Source organism: Gadus chalcogrammus, chromosome 9 (assembly GCF_026213295.1).
Source record: "Gadus chalcogrammus isolate NIFS_2021 chromosome 9, NIFS_Gcha_1.0, whole genome shotgun sequence".
In the NCBI taxonomy this organism is placed as follows: Eukaryota; Metazoa; Chordata; class Actinopteri; order Gadiformes; family Gadidae; genus Gadus; species Gadus chalcogrammus.
The window spans coordinates 14,548,907-14,565,518 of NC_079420.1; the positions used below are offsets into that span (position 1 = coordinate 14,548,907).

The 16,612-nt window shown below is 43.6% G+C and overlaps 2 protein-coding genes across 2 annotated transcripts in view; both read right to left on the minus strand.

Moving 5' to 3' along the window:
• Positions 1-3,412: 3,412 nt before the first annotated feature.
• mlc1 (modulator of VRAC current 1) lies at positions 3,413-10,142 on the minus strand. The gene is made up of 13 exons (XM_056599175.1): positions 9,936-10,142; positions 9,153-9,299; positions 8,806-9,032; positions 7,783-7,872; positions 7,476-7,529; positions 7,247-7,348; positions 6,910-7,011; positions 6,727-6,798; positions 6,528-6,644; positions 5,830-5,886; positions 5,304-5,426; positions 4,814-4,975; positions 3,413-4,206 (listed from the first exon to the last, which is right to left on the minus strand). The coding sequence occupies exons 1-13, from the start codon at positions 9,973-9,975 to the stop codon at positions 4,129-4,131; spliced, it is 1,371 nt and encodes a 456-aa protein (XP_056455150.1). The 5' UTR covers positions 9,976-10,142; the 3' UTR covers positions 3,413-4,128.
• Positions 10,143-11,577: 1,435 nt separating this feature from the next.
• Positions 11,578-16,612, minus strand: part of btbd11b (BTB (POZ) domain containing 11b) — a 51,784-nt gene continuing 46,749 nt past the window's right edge. Inside the window, exons 12-17 of the mRNA XM_056599157.1 lie at positions 16,477-16,582; positions 16,044-16,146; positions 15,314-15,395; positions 15,040-15,108; positions 14,471-14,584; positions 11,578-14,106 (exon numbers count right to left, since the gene is read on the minus strand). Coding sequence (XP_056455132.1) covers positions 13,897-14,106; positions 14,471-14,584; positions 15,040-15,108; positions 15,314-15,395; positions 16,044-16,146; positions 16,477-16,582 — 684 coding nt within the window. The 3' untranslated portion in view covers positions 11,578-13,896. The remainder of the gene's footprint in view (positions 14,107-14,470; positions 14,585-15,039; positions 15,109-15,313; positions 15,396-16,043; positions 16,147-16,476; positions 16,583-16,612) is intronic.

Here is a 16,612-nt window from a genome sequence, read left to right on the forward strand (position 1 = left end):
GTCAAATATTGTCCAAAAAAGCGATATAATTTCAATAAAACTACTAAACTATCACACATGTAAGTTTGTAGGCCTTATTCTGGTCTCAATGTGATGTTCAAAACCACTTCTGCATTGTGTGTTTATTTAAGTAAATCACGTTTTACATTTTTGGATTGTGACATCAATGACAAATTATGCAAAATAGCTCATTATGCAAATGAATTTTATAAATACATTATGCTTATGGGTGATAAAAAAAGATTTCAACCTAATAATGCACCATAATATTTCAGTGTGACACGATTGTGATATCATTGAATGTGTAAGCTGAATGTTGTATGAGGAAATGGCATAATATATACATGATGTGACAGATATCTTTCATGTCAGTTATCTGTCAAATATTGAATAAAAGGTATCCAAATGGTAAATAATTTCAATATAACATCAAACTTCAGTGGACCAATACAACTGTAATTTTCGGGATTTGATATGGGCCTACATGCACATGGACAATTATCTGACAGCTGCAGCTAAAATTAATTCAGACAGCCAAAAGGAAATCTCAACCGCCAGAATAACATGATTAAAATACTAATAAATGACCTCTGCGTGACCTGCCTTCCAGGCTGTAGATGAAGGGCCTTCTGCTAGATTTTGTCTCTGCATATCATGTACTGTCTATACGTGGAATCTGGACATGCCTAATGAGTGATGTCATACTGTTGGGATATTTTCTGCAATCTGTCCAATATTAAGCATCATAAGGGTGCATCATTTCGTTAAAACAACAAAAATGTACTTTTCTGGATGTGAATTTCATGAATTTGGGGAGATTATTTGGAGGCTGCCAAAATGATTTCACAGACCGCCAAAGGAAAATCTTGACCACCAAAGGAAAATCTGGACTGCTGAAAGTTTAATACTTTACCTAACCCAAATAAAAAATGAATGAATATCTTGCACGTTGTTTAAATAATAAATTGTCATTTTACTTCCTACTTTTTATAGTCTCTTTTGTCTCAAACCTTGCCCTGACCCTAACCACAAAAAAAGTAAAGTATAAGAGAATTAGCGCCATCTTGTGAAAAACATGGTTACTGTCGTGTCCACATTTGGCTATAAACATAAATGAAAGAAGGACTAGTCCTGAAATAACTTGATAAGTTAGCCCACCTGGCCTACCAATTTATTTCAGAACTTAAGTTAAATCTAACCTAAATAAATAAGGAAATAGTAAAACTTTCAAATCTAACACAAAACACAAAACAATGTTTTACCACACTTTTTTATTTTTGGCCTTACACACATACATCTTAGGAGCAAGCATGTACCATTATAGCCCTCAAAAAGGTACTAATAGTTACTTTAAGGTCCAATAGTAGGTCCAAGTGTAGCGGCCTGTACCTTGGGGGACAGAAATGGACTGCTATTTCTGACAGTGTTCCTAATAATATCCTAGCATATTTTAGGCTTTGCCAATCCAAAAATGTAGACAACACAAAACTCTTCACGACCATATGAACTCACTCATTCCTTATTTTACTTTTTATGTTTATAAGAAAGTTTGACTACATTAGATTTTCACCAATATCCTCCCCGTAGAAAACTACATAGGATCAGTAATATGCAAAACTTATAGTTTATATGAATGGAATTGCACGCTTATAATAAACTGTAAGCCACTCTTTTCCAGATGTAGCATACTAGCCTATGGGTAGAATAAAGTTTTTACCGCACCATTCTACTGACTCCCAATGACATAACGTCTAACCGATCTTTTAAAAAAACAAAAATAACACCAAAGGAATTCCACCTATCCGAGTGAACTTATGGCATCTGTGTGACCAATGACGGGAAATATCCAGGCATATTGCATGTTTTATAATGTAGGCTATTATTATAAAAACCAAATCCTGAGTCAATTGATTATGTTAAACAGAATATCCCAAGCCCTGCAGGAATAAATGAACCCCAATTGGAGGCATCTCATTGCATTGCGCGGTTGTATCCTCCACGGACCCGCGCCATGCAGCAGCAGCAGCGGCTGTGCGTTCGACACCCAAACAGCCCAAACACGAGATGCTCAACATTCGGGTCGACCGGAGCAGAGTGCGGTCCGATATGTCGGACTTTTTGGGCTCAGTGACACTCAACAAGCATGCACCTGCATCAACAATCTACCTGTGCGCATTTGCTAACGTGCTTTAGAAGAAACACGCCAACCCCATCATGCAGTGCAGAAGCCGTTTCTTTCCAAACGATGAACACACACTTGAGTACAACATGTCCATACAGGGATATCACGAATGTCTGTGTACTCACCGGCCTCTGTGTACGTCCCTGGTGCAGTAAAGAGTTAATCTGCAGTGCGGGCTAGCCGCTATACAGCGTGTATCCGGGCTCACCGGTTTGTTCCGCTTTCACCCCCCCAGTCTGCCTCTTACCCTCCCCACTCCTACTGGTGCCTCCTCTTGCGATCAGAGGATGAGATAAGAGTAGTGCATATGTCTTAGCTGTCGGCATCGAGTGCAAACACCAGCAGATCACGCTGGCGCTTCAAAGTGACGATGCTCTACGGGTGATGCTGAAGCTGAGGAGGCTACCTCATCCTCTCGGACATCATTAAGTCGCCTCACCTGATGTATACGTTAACACGTCTTCAGGTGTCAATAGCGGCTCGTATACATCCTCAAAGGTTCATTATGTTGAAATCATGATAATATTCGGATGGATAATGCATTATCCATCACGAATGATATACATGGGATTCGTCAGACGTCGGTGCTTTTGGGATGTCTGTGGAAACACTACAGTGACGTGCCTGTGTTCGTGTGTTGTTATCGGCTGTCATTCTTAACATGTTTGAATCAAGGTGTCGGTCTGGTATGATCTACATTCTACCATGAGTCCACACTTTTGGCTCAGATGAGGGCATTCCTTAGGCTACAAGTGTTCGACAATGTTTGCTCCATCTGCAGATAGGCTACATGAGCGCAAGCGACGCGGCGAGGAGACCGCCTCTTCCAACCGGATTTAACCGGTTGGGGTTGCCGCTCCTCACGACTGCTGTTTCCAAACTGGGATATATACAGCGATCACTAATGCAGCGCAGTCAGATTAGGTTTCCATCAGATGAAGCGCGCCGCTGTTTGTCTCCTCTATATCTTGAGAAATGATCTATCGCCCACACGGTCCTTATTGGCAGTTGCTGCTGTCCTTGGTGCTGATTCCACAGAAGCGATGCGGGAACGTTCTTGCAAAGTGCAAGACGTTAGTGAATGTTGAACCTGACATGGTGACACAACTCACCTTGCGGAACACAGGGAGGCACAAGCTTGGGAACAGTAGAACAATCTTTAATGGTTTACTGACCAAATAGAGGGTGCACAATGCATGGGATATAATAGATACGCTTGCTATAAAATGAAAAGAATAAACGTATAAAACAATACAGGTTTAAAGTTAGAAATATATTTATTGTCTATATGCAAGGGAAACAGCGCCCAAGGATTGTTGGTCAACAGTAGACTTGGCATGAACAGAGAGCCTGCGGCCTTTAAAATAAAAACAACTCTACCCTGACAGCAAAATAAATAATTGCTCAACGTTTTTGATGACATTGCTTATCGATGACATATCATCCAAAATGCTTTATATATCTTTTTCTTACATTTTTAAAAAATACCTTATGTAAAACGATTCTGTCATCGATATTTGTACATATCTTTCTTATGATAACCCCTTCGAGCAGTTTCCCATTGTGTGGAACAATATGTTCTTTTCTATTCTAGACCTTTATAAACTTGTTTTAAGGAGCCACTGTGCATTAAATTCAATTTGTATGCAAATTAGGGTATTTAATTAATCTGTTTACATTAACCCTTTGACTTTGCACCTTGCTTAATGTCAACTGTTTCTGCACGCATCGACATTCTAAAAGCACAGGAATAAAGAATTACTTCTAGTCATCACATTGGACGCAAATGAAATGAACACATCCATCTCTCTCTCTCTCTCTCTCTCTCTCTCTCTCTCTCTCTCTCTCTCTCTCTCTCTTTCTCTCATGCAGTTCGTGCAATTGTCGTCACACACACACACACATGGATATTCTCCATCTCTGCATTCCTTCCATTTTAAAAGGGTTCACTGAGCCATTTGGACCACCACTGACTTCCATGCCCTGTCTTTGTCAAAGTCACGGATCGTTCCATTGGACGCTTGCTGCAGTGGAAGCAGAATGGAGATGACAAGAAAGAGGACAAAACGGCAAAACAGGGAGGAGGGGGGGATTGAGATGCAGCAGAATTATCTTAGTTCCTTGTTTTATTCAAAGATTGTGTGATCCATAGCAATTGTTCTACTCTATAGTATCCTGTGTATTCTAGTCAAGTCAAGTCTACATTATAGTCCAGTCTGTATTGTAGTCAAGTCAAGCCTATAGCTTAGTCTAGTCTACATTCTAGTCAAGACAAGTCTATAGCTTAATCCAGCCTATATTCTAGTCAAGTCGAGTCGATCGCTTAGTCCAGTCTATATTCTAGTCAAGTCAAGTCTATGACTTACTCCAGTCTAAATTGTTATCAAGTCCAAGTCTATAGCTTGGTCCAGTCTAGATTCTAATCAAGACATGTCAGTGGCTTTCTCCAGTCTAAAATATCGTCAAGTCCAAGTACAGTCTATATTTTAATCCTGTTGAGTCTATTGCTTACTCCAGTCTATATTGTAGTCCAGTCTTGCTAAGTCAGATGGGGTCTGGTCCATCTTGTTCACTGTGCTGGGTTGTTCACACACACTGGGTTGTCTGGTGTAAATATTTCATGGCTGGTACCTTGGAGAGCCTGGATGGAGAGCGGAGACGCTCCTCCCACACGGGAGCCCCTCTGCGCAGCTGGCTCTTGTAGGCAGCACAGTGCACCACGGTGGCCAGCGTGAGAACCGCCTGCACCAGCAGCAGCAGCATCAGGATCAGCAGCAGGATGTCATAGGATTGCTGGAGCAGACACACACACACACACACACACACACACACACACACACACACACACACACACACACACACACACACACACACACACACACACACACACACACACACACACACACACACACACACACACACACACACACAAACACAAACACACATACAGAACACAAGCAACCAATTATAATCACTACAGTCAAGGGTCAACTAAAGCTGATTGAATTCTCACATCAAGTAATCTATGAGTTATGTCAATGTGTGCGTCCGTCTGTATCTGTATCCGCTTCTGAACAACATCCATCTATTCTAAGTATCACACATACAAAGACACACCCACCTTAGACGTGGGCACTTCCTGCAGGAAGATCTCAACGAAGCTGAGAGCGCTGCAGGACAGAAAGCCAGAGGCGGAGAAGAGCAGGGGGGACGTCACACTGCTGATAGCGATCAGCGCCTCCACCTGGAGGAGGAAGGCGGTACTGATAGGTTAAAGACCAGGGAGGAACGGGGGATCAGACGCAGGCTGTGGAACGAACAGAGACTAATTTAGCGGCGGTGAACGTCGGAGATTAGAGAATTACCAAGAGAGACCCAGATCTGGTAACCTGAGGTAATCTTAATGAAATGAGCCATACACAAAGTGTGTTCACCATGGTTGTTTGGGGCCTTTCAGCCGAGGACTAAGCTTGATATTGATTTACTTACAGGTTGATAAAGGTGGACACAGAATTTTTTTCATTATTTTGGATTTTATTGGAAGTTGCAGTGGGTTGCCTTCGAAATAAAAGCCAGTGACATTATCAGAGGAATGCTTACCTTCTCAGAGGGAAATTCTTTAAATAAGAAGAAGGCAGGGTTCTTACCAGACATTTGTTTGGGTATTCAGACACAACGTGACTGGCGATGGCACTGGGAAAACACTGTGAGAGAGGCAGAATAAAAGCAAAGGCCTGCAGTAAGGCTTTTGCGAGACTAAGCAATTCAATTTCAATTATTAATTTAAAGCCCGTTATAGACCCAACATTTAACATGACCATCATTGAATTAAGTTTACGACATCATAGAGTCATAAAGCTGTAACCTGCAACCTATATTTGCATTGCAATACTTTACATCTCTGGCTATTTATTACATTAAATTACTGTTAATGATGTAAAGTAAACCAGTAGTGTAATAATAATCTGTGATCTGTGAATGCATTTCATTTCTTACGCAATTAGTTTTGATTGTTAAACTGTTGTGGGTTTAATTAGCCATTATTGAAAATTTAGGTATGAAGCATCACTTCGCAGCAAAGTCTTGCAAACAAGACTTTGCTTTGTGCAAAATCGATATCTTCTCGACCATTATATATTGCAGGATAATTTCATTATCGTAGCAAGGTACAATTAATGAATAATGAAAGGACACCAGGCAGGAAGTGCTGTCTGTTACATTTCAGTGTTTTGCCATGATATGCTTTAACACAGTTGATGTCCTTACACTAAGGTCACGTATGCCATTTTGTGTTCTCCCTCAAGTGAGACACGATTGTCATTGAAAGACCCGGAGAGAAACCTACAGCGACCAGGATCCAGAAGAAGGTGACAGACAGGTAGGGGCCGGGTTGCAGCGCGTCCATGTTGAGAGCGATGATGCCTCCGAATACAGCCGAGATTCCCACAATCACCTCAATGACCTGTTACAGTGGAACAACAACACCTCATGGAGTGAAACGCATCAGAGAAAAGCTGCATCACCCGGAAATTGACTTGACTCACCGAGTATGCCTTAAGCACTCGCGTGGGGAAGACTGCGGGGGTGAACACCAGGGCCGAGTCGAATGTGGCTGGCTGACATCATGTGGGAAAGGAACAAACACACAGAGGCGCATGGGTTTGAGGACACAAGGCATGGTGGCATGAGAGGGACATCGGAAGCAAGCGAGGAAGGGAAGGAAGAACCTTTTTGTGGCAGCAGCAGTCCTCTGCCGAGCGAGCGGACAGGATGACGGTACAGGCCATCAACACCTCCAGCAAGCTCATCAGGACCAGGTTGAAGTTGATCTGAAGGGTGTTTCGGGAGGACACATGGAACAAGCCTTTAAGTAGAAACTAAATCTAGGTTTTCTAGTGCCTTGGGTCATGACGAAAGGCGCTATGAAAAAATTGAATATATATATTCTAATTGATTTTAGCTCAACTGTTGTTGGGATTTAGGACGACGGAAGGGTGAATTATTTTCGCACTAGGAAATGTAAAAGGAACTAGGTAAGCAAACACATTTGTGCAAGGGATTTACATTAACAGCAGATGGACTCAAGACCAGTTTGCAGCCAAACCAAACCAGACAGGTGGTTGTCACAGCAAAGGTGGATACGTAGATCACCTGGAAATCAGCCACCTGAGGAAGGAACAAATATGTAAACAAACCCTTGGTGTATATTGTTTAATGCATAATTACTTTAACCAAAATATATGTATAATGAAACCTTTACGAGAAGTTATTTGCATAATTAAAACCAACTTACTGCAACATGTCTGTTTTTGGCAATGGCAAAACTAGCAAAGGCTGCAGGGATGCCCTATAAAAATAACACGTATCACATTTGGAATTGGCAACGGTACAAGTCTAACACGATTTCATTGTGTGTGTGTTTGTGTGTGTGTGTGTGTGTGTGTGTGTGTGTGTGTGTGTGTGTGTGTGTGTGTGTGTGTGTGTGTGTGTGTGTGGTGTGTGTGTGTGTGTGTGTGTGATCAGAGTCATAGCTGCTTCTTCTTCTACCTGCTTCTATTTCAGATATGGGCAATTTACACTTGTGTGAGATGGTCACTTACAGAGCCTGCAGCGCAACGCAGGTAATCCATAGCAACAGGAAAGACATTGCCCAGGTACAGAGAGAAACCAGACACTATCAGCAGACTTCCCTAGGGTGGATGCACATATACCCATGCACATACACATGTGAAAACACACACACACACACACACACACACACACACACACACACACACACACACACACACACACACACACACACACACACACACACACACACACACACACGCACACACACACACACACACACACACACACACACACACACACACACACACACACACACACACACACACACACACACACAATGATAAGTCAAAATGCCACAGGCAATGTGACACAAAAAAAGAAACATAGAAACATACATAGACAAACTAGGGACACACTTTGTACATTTTGATTAAACAAAATACCCCAAAAAATCACAACATATTGAGGAATTGGATCCATTCTGGACAACTGTAAGCAATGCTTGTTGCATCCTCCTCAACTGTGCCCACTCTTCTTTTCCCTTGTTATTTAGCCGACTCCTTTTGCCTACAAAAATGTTTCATAAACGAGTTTACTGGTTTATTCTGCTATGGATTTTGTAAAAGCAGGCACACTAAAATAACACCACAACAGAGCTTAATGATGTTATGGTTCAATCAAATGTCATCTTGCTTTTTCTCCTCGTTATACAACACGAAGCACAACACACAATCGACCCTTTTCACTGAGACGTCATCTTGGGAAAACCAAAGGTGTTTCTCATCACACTAGTTACAGGTCTGCTCCTTTTACGTGTCAGGGCACAGGTAGATAGATACAAACAGCAGGGCTCTGACATCCAGGTGACACCTGTGATTATCTGACGATGACGCCTCTGTGCAAATTCCACCCAATTTGTGGGGCACCCAACCGAGCAGTGCGTCTCCCGTGTCCCCTCTAACTCCCCCCCTCTCTCTCTCTCTCTCTCTCTCTCTCTCTCTCTCTCTCTCTCTCTCTCTCTCTCTCTCTCTCTCTCTCTCTCTCTCTCTCACCCCAATGAGCACGCTGTACAGCCAGGCCCTGCAGCTGAAGCAGGCGTGCCTCATGGTCCTGGCCTCGTCCAGCTGCAGGTCACTGGCCCTCACGTCCACCGTGTAGCTGTCGCGCTCCGGCCGCTCCTGTTCCACGACCACGCCCCTCTCGTGGGACCTCTCGCGCCCCCGGTCGGCACTCCGCCTCTCCAGGGTCCCGCTACAGCTTCCTCCGCCGCCACCGCCCCCACCACCACCACCACCACCCCCCATGCCCATCACCACAATCCCCCGCTCCAGGCTCCCCCGCTCCAGGCTCCCCCGCTCCAGGCTCCCCCGCTCCAGGCTCCCCCGCTCCAGAGTACCCCGCTCCATGACAGCCATGTGGGTGTAGGTGAACTCCGGGTCGCGGCGGGCCGACAGCTCGTCTCGCTGCATGGTGCGGACGGCAGGCGGGGTGGCGGGGTGGCGCTGCGGGGGGATCCAAACGGGACCGCACGCTGTCGTAGCGGCTTCTGAGGCGGGAGTGGGAGTGCTGGTGAGAGGATGGCTAGGACGACAGCTTATTTAGTGACGTTTGAGTTTGTAGTGTGTTTTGACGCTTAACTGGGATCGAAAACCAAGCAGGGGGTTCCCCTCCCAACAATCATGTTGTTGTTCTCTTCTTTCATCTCTCCGAGTAGTGAAGGGGTACATTGAACATTTGACCCAGGGCTTAATACCCAGGGACCATCTGATGTCAGCCTCTACTTGTGAGGCAGCAGTTTTTATACTGTGGCAACAACGACAACTCAATAGCCATACATTATCCCTGATACAATCATGAAGCTCTCAGAAAGTTATGAGCTACTTTGGGGAAGTTGACAGTAAAAGTACGAGGTAATTTGAGCACGGCGTCCAAAACAAAATCAATGAATGTTGCATTAAAGGGAATGAGAAGCAGCATTAGGGGCTACTGAACCGTGCATTTGAAAAACAACCCTCTTCCCAGCCTCCTCTCCCCTCAGAGCCAACAAACTAAAACACACAACGCTTGCTTCAGCTTCAGCCTTCAACTATTTAATGACTATCGGTTGCCAAGGACGTGCAGGGCTCTCTAAAACCACTTCCTTTTTAGTAGGCTATCGCAGAGATACACGTTGTCCACTTACCTGTTGTGTTGCACGCCTGTTCCTGTCCGAGTATTTTCATTTGAAGTAGGTCTAATCCCTCACCCGCTCAGAGGACACTTAGTTTGTTGTCTCCGGCTGCCTCCACCACCCATCTCTACCCTTGCCTCTCCTCATTTTTTCACCCTGCTTTCTCCTTAATCTTGGATTCTCTACTTATTTTTTCTATCTCTCCCTCTCGCCCACTCTCTCTTTACTCCTCGCTCGCTCTCTCTCTCTCTCCTGCTCTGTCCTGTCCGATGTTCATGAAAAAGAAGTAAAGCGTTTTTTCCCTGTTCAAAGCATGGAACAAACACAAAGTGCTCTTGTGTGAGCCGTGCACTCTCTGCCAGAGGGCGACGGGCGGTGAATGACAAAGAGGGGGGCATGAAGGGGCTCACTCAGGGGGGAGTTCTCACTGGGGCATAACACCCCTGCTACTCTCTCTCTCCCCCATGTACCCTCTCTGATCTCCCCCATGTACCCTCTCTATTTATTTTATTTTATTGGTTTAGTTCAGGGACATTGCACACTAATCAACATTCAAAATGTAAGTGAGCCATTTTCATCTCTGATCTCTCTCTGATCTCTCTCTGATCTCTGATCTCTCTCTCTCTCTCTCTCTCTCTCTCTCTCTCTCTCTCTCTCTCTCTCTCTCTCTCTCTCTCTCTCTCTCTCTCTCTCGCTCCGTGTTTCAACCCACTCGCGGAGCACACACAGACTAAGGGACCCAATTTTCAGACATTCCAGTTTGAGTTCACAGGAACGCACGGTGTGAGGGGTATTTATACAGTACACGCACTGGGGCAACACGCTGAGCCCGTGGGACTGTTGCAGAATACTAAACAAAGACACACCTAACGGACTCTGGGAAATAATCAACAGGAACATTGCCCCAAACGTCCCCGTCCCCCCTCGGTGTCCCCCTCTCTGGGTCTCCTCTTGTTATCACACTGCCTGTAGTTACGTCAGCCAACCAACCAGGCCCATTAAGTCTAAATGGCCAAACTGGGCTTTAACAAAAGGCGTTTGGCTCGATTCCGTCGTTTCCAAGTTCTGCACGGATAAGTAGTTGTTAGTGTTGAACTCAGGAAATGTGTTGCGTTACAGTATGTGTGTGTATGAGTGAGAGAGTGAGACAGAGAGTGTGTGTGTGTGTGTGTGTGCTTGTGTGTTTGCGTGCAAGAGTGTGTGTGTGTTTGTGTGTGTGCGTGTGTGTGTTTTTGCGTGTGTGTTTGCGTACAAGAGTGTGTGTGTGTTTGTGTGTGTGCGTGTGTGCGTGCGAGCATGCGTGCGTGTGTGTGTGCGGTTGAATATGTGTGTCGCAGTGGGTCAGCGTACGTCTGTGCCTCACCTCAGTTACTTTGTACTAATGTATTCACAGAGGCAAGTGTGTCTGCCCTGGATTGCATTCAGTCTTTCACATGGCAGCACATTCCGTGAGACATTGTTGTTGGGCAGTGGTGGTAACTATGGTAACTAGCCTACTTGACAACGGCTGTCACCCATACTTCACCTTTATTCTGCCCCTGCTGCCTAGTTTAACATACACGCACACGCACTCAAACTCAGGCACGCAATCCCCAACACATACACACAGACAGACACACACATACACACTGACGCACACACAAAATCACAGACACATACAAACACACACAGAACTACATATTCTTGTAGATTGGCCTTTGTTGACTATCATTTGAAACTTGCATTTGGCCGCTCTATTTTGATTGATTAGACTTGGGCGTCTTGGACGTCAATAATAATACAAAGGTCGCCCTATGGTCTCTAACAGTCATTCTGTCGTCTTTATCTAGGGAGGGCAGAACAAGACATTGGGTTTGCGTTGTCCTTATGTTTTTTGACACTCATGAAGCAGAGAATGAATGAGCGTATAGCGTTGCTGAAGTAGTGCTCGCACGTGGCTCCATCTGGAACAGGTTGGCCCCCAGCCCAGGGCAAGCAGGACTGTAAATGAAAATCAATGCTATCCATCATCAGGGCTAATTTAGCTTTTGTCAGTCTAGATAGACTCCAAAACGCTACACACTGTAATAGAAGGAAGCAAAGGATCTATTGTAGCCCTATGCAGCAATTTATTGATAGCAGTGCTGGGGTAGGGGGGATTGAATGATTGATTTTTGTTATGATGAACAATGATGAAAACATTTTTGTCCCCCTAAACACTTAAATTAGTTCTCTATAACTTAGGAGCAACAAGTACCTCTCAATGGCTATCTACTTGAGTGTGTTCCCTCACCCACAGACAGGTATAATTCCCTTTTTGTATGCCCATTCCAGAACATGATTAGAATCAAAAAGTGTGTGTGTGTGTTTTCTTGTCTGAGCGTTTAGTAGTCGGATTTCCATAACATGATTTAATTCGTGTGAACAATTAAGAGCAACAATGCCTTTGATTAAAAAAAATAAACATGAGCAAAGGACCACAGATGCTACAACTGCTACCAAACAAAACAAATTCTACCTTGTGTTGTTCTGTTGCAGTATCATAGCCAAAGGAATCTCACCTCATACAGCCTTCTTTATATTAATCTTTAGAGACAAAACACATTAAAGGTCACACATTGTATACATTTGATGTGATTTAACAATCCCTGAAAAACACAGCTAAGCAGCGTATGCTTTCACCACGGAAATGCCCAAGGTATTTCCTCAAATGGTTTTGACTTTCAATCCCTTTCAAACAACCGAAACACAACGTTTGGTTGAAACACATCGAGACACACATCATGCATACAACAAAAATATGTTCACAATTTTCCAGTCCTTTCCTTTTCATCGTGTCCATGCATCTCGTTAAGCATCGTCTAAAACTAAAACAGAAATACAAAAACAGTCATACCTCTGACATGCAACGCTTTAACAGAGAGTTACTTTAAAAGTAGCCTTTGTACAGCTTACTGTTTACAAGTTTATAATGGTAAGACATGAGAAAACATCTGTGGCTATATATATGTACATTAACTTACATATGAACAATATTTACACCATAAAAGGAGCAAGGAAAGTGTCTTGATTACCAAAATTAATTTGCTTGATTTTCCTTAGTTTGCTTTAGTCACATGATTGGTATATATCCGTTTGTCCTGGTTTGTAAAGAAGCATTAGTTTAGATAATGTAACTGCAAGTGAAGTTCAAATACTTGATTGTTCAACGATACTGATGACAGTTTTTCTTTGTGTACCATTGTATTAAACAAAGAGAAATAATACAATTGCTACTTATTTTTGGATAGGTGTTGTGGACAAGAAGAGAGGAAAGCATTATATATTTTCTTACACAACTATACGACCTGCAGTAGTATCGGCCTACTACTAAGAAACAACAACGACTGCTTGACTTAAAAAAATATTGGAATGTTTCACTGTCATACCTTTAAACTACAGCGGACAATGCTAATGGGTTGTGTCGACGGCTCTTGCTTTTCTACCAGAAAACACTAGCGACACAATGCTGTAGACTAGCTTGCTAATCCAACAGAGCTGTACTGAAGCTTTTATGTCCTTCTGCTCTTCCCTTACAATTCTCTTTAAAGTTCCTACATTACAGTTCTGCTTGGTCCCGATGCATTACCAACAACTGCTACCATCAAACAGTAGGTTATAAAGTAGCAATGTTGTAACGACGGCGGACTTTATGTAGTAGTGCATAGCAAAAGTCTTATAGCAACAGAGCCGGCGGACAGATGGTTCACTAAATCTATGCTGAAAGGTAAAAACTAATTAGCATTTCAATGACATTCACAGCGACACACATTGCAGCTGCGGCAGTCTGTAACTCCCATTATTCTTTTTGTGTTTGTCATTTTCACCCTCTTGACAGTGTATCCATCGCTGGAGGATAGGCAGTCCTGCAGAATATGAATCATTTCCATGATCTGTCCTGTGGTCTATAAGAGAAAAGAGGAGGCGTGGTGGTGGTGGATTTGGGGGGGGAGGCTCAAACGATGGATCCCTTGGAGGAGGAGAGGTGGATGGACTGGATGCGGACCGCCAGCGTCTTCTCCAGCTCCTGCAGGATGTCACCGCCGGGGCTTTCTGGGGGTGTGTCGTACAGCAGCTGTTTGAAGGGCTCCAGCTCGATGAGGATCACCATGTTCTTCAGGAAGTAGCCCTCGATGTAGGACGCCAGCTCTGGGGCGTCCAGGAACTGCGGAGCGCAAAGGAGAAGCCTTGTATGGTATTCATCACAGGTTATGAAGAAAGTGAGGTTTGTTCTTTTTTCGTTCTTTTTGTTGTTGCGGTTGTTGATTTTCAATCGCAAACATTCCGACACCAATATATCTTTGTAAAGTCCTCTGACTGATGCTTTCATTCAAAGCATGTACATACCATGGGCGGGGGGGACATAGCAGAGATACGCACATGCATATTAGCTCAAGTGACCTGAATAACTATCTATGTGAGCGCCATGCACAGCCTACATAAGAAGCTATAGATTATTCCTCCTCATGTTTATATATAGCTTCTCGTCAGCTTCTTCCTCAGAGAACCAGCTGTAGATGTCCCGGTACCTTGGTGTGATTGTAGAGCTCCACGCACGTCTCTGTGTTGATGTTCTTGGAGCAGATGATCTCGCAGTGCCTCTGCAGAGCTTCCAGCTGGAAGAACTTGGCCGCCGAGAGGAGCTATGTTGCGATGGACAAAGGGTATCAGGGAAAACCTCAAAAAACAATGGCTGACCGCCCACTTCCATTGTGGTTCATGAAACTAGGATAGCAAGAAATACCCAGTTAATTATCAACATATGAATGAACATAATAACAAGCTACTCTTCAGACTCCAACTAAAACGAATGACTCATGGGTTATTTCCTGCATGAGAGTGTCTAACAACATGTTTTGGTAACAAGGCTTAACAACGTTTCTAATGTGCAAATCACCGCGTGTTAGATCAGCAGTCAAAATAACTCAAGTCATTGTGATCATATGTTCATAGGAAGTCGCAATGCCAATTCTGTGGGGGATCATTAAACCCCGGCTGGCGAGCCACCTGGATGGCTGGCAAGAAAGTATTTAAACAATATGTGATAGCTTAGATTAATGAATGAGGTAAAGCGAAATATTTGGAACGACAAGCTCACCTCCATCACGTCCGTGTTCCGAATGTGAACGGCGTCGGTTCCACCAAAGTACAAGTACTGCATCACCAGCTGCAACCATCCAATCAATATAAATACAGCCCAAAATATACTATATAAGGCGATCATTGCCTAAGCTTACAATGGATGTTGCTATGGAAATAGCGACACAGTGTCTCTTATACAGTATACATATATGCATACATTTAATTTGAAAGTGTATGCATAGGGTGAAGCAATGTGCACACTTGTGTACAGCTCTGATTGTATTCATTACCTGAAAGATGTGGTACTTGACATGGCTTATTTCAATGCAAGTATTTTCGCCTGAGGGCCGGTTTGCTAGGAGAGTCTTGAACCTTGGAAATATAGGAATTAACACAAAGGTATAAAAAGTGCAGAATGGTACTACGAATAGGATGAGAAAGAGAGAGGGGGCCATAGAGATATGTTAGCAGTGTTTGACGAAAAAAGTTTATGCCGAAGCAATGTAATTCAACGGGTCATTAATGTGTTAAGACGGCGTACTGTTTTTGCAGCAGTGGTGCCTTCGAACAAGGAGCGTCTATAAACAATCTCTCAACATCCGGCTCTGAAATATTCTACCCGATGGGTCATGTCAGCAGGGGTTCACACTTCATTGCTTCTCCGTCATATGAAGACAGGACTGAATGTGAAATCTAGTGGTCCCGTTGAGTGAGATACACGCTGACATATCTCAGTGGCAAGGCATCGAGAGAGCCTGATGGATGAGCAGAAAGATGCAGGTGCCCAAAGTATCAGATAAAGGCTGGTCTTCTACACGTTTTTCCTACTGTAAGCCTTTTTTGGGTTGAAACATTTTAAATGGAGTTTCAAAATAAGAATAAAGGTACGTATTAATTGTTTGCTACTTTTTAGGGACATCAAATGTATTCACACACACTAACCCAGAAATGTGATTTGCCAATATACAAATAAATAAAAATGACCTCATATTTTGTGATAGATTGTATGTATTTCTATACCTGTTGGAGGCTGTAAAGAGGAGCACTTTGTGTGCATAAAAGGGTTTTCCCTCCACCAGAAAGGTAACATCTGACATGTCCTTGTTGTTCAGGAAGTGAGGATCTGAAAGACATGAACAGACAACAGCCAAATGATGCCTACATGTAGCATCGTATTTTCATACACTAGGGGGCATTATTTCCCCTCTTTACATGAGTGTTTCGTTTCGCCCGAGATAATGTACCACATATGCAGCTTGTCTTTCTCAATCATCAAAAATAAGCCCTTCTTCCCATCAGCTGATTGAATTAACTCATCGTATAAAGGCAGCAAAAGGGGAACTGAGGGAATGGCACAGAACGCTGTCACCTAAAGTCACACATAGCAAAACCTTTCAACACGTGTTTCTCTCTTCCTCCCTGGGATGGATAAAGTGTTGAACATGTCACTCACCCAGACGGGATGTCTGTTTCCTCTTGATCTCGGTGAGTTTGGGAATAGGGTAGGGCCCGTAGCACTGGGTGAAGATCACCGACAGCTGCTGGCTGATCACCTCGTTCTGTTAAAAACACACAGACGCAGACAGACA

Bases quoted from the DNA above. Each gene is read 5' to 3' on its own strand.
- mlc1 (XM_056599175.1), bottom strand. From the start codon at position 9,975: ATGAAAATACTCGGACAGGAACAGGCGTGCAACACAACAG. The intron at 9,033-9,152 runs GGGGTACTCTGG...GTGGTGGTGGTG, and splicing joins CCACATGGCTGTCATGGAGC to GGGGCGGTGGCGGCGGAGGA. The intron at 7,012-7,246 runs GTAAATCCCTTG...AACACCCTTCAG, and splicing joins TGAGTCCATCTGCTGTTAAT to ATCAACTTCAACCTGGTCCT.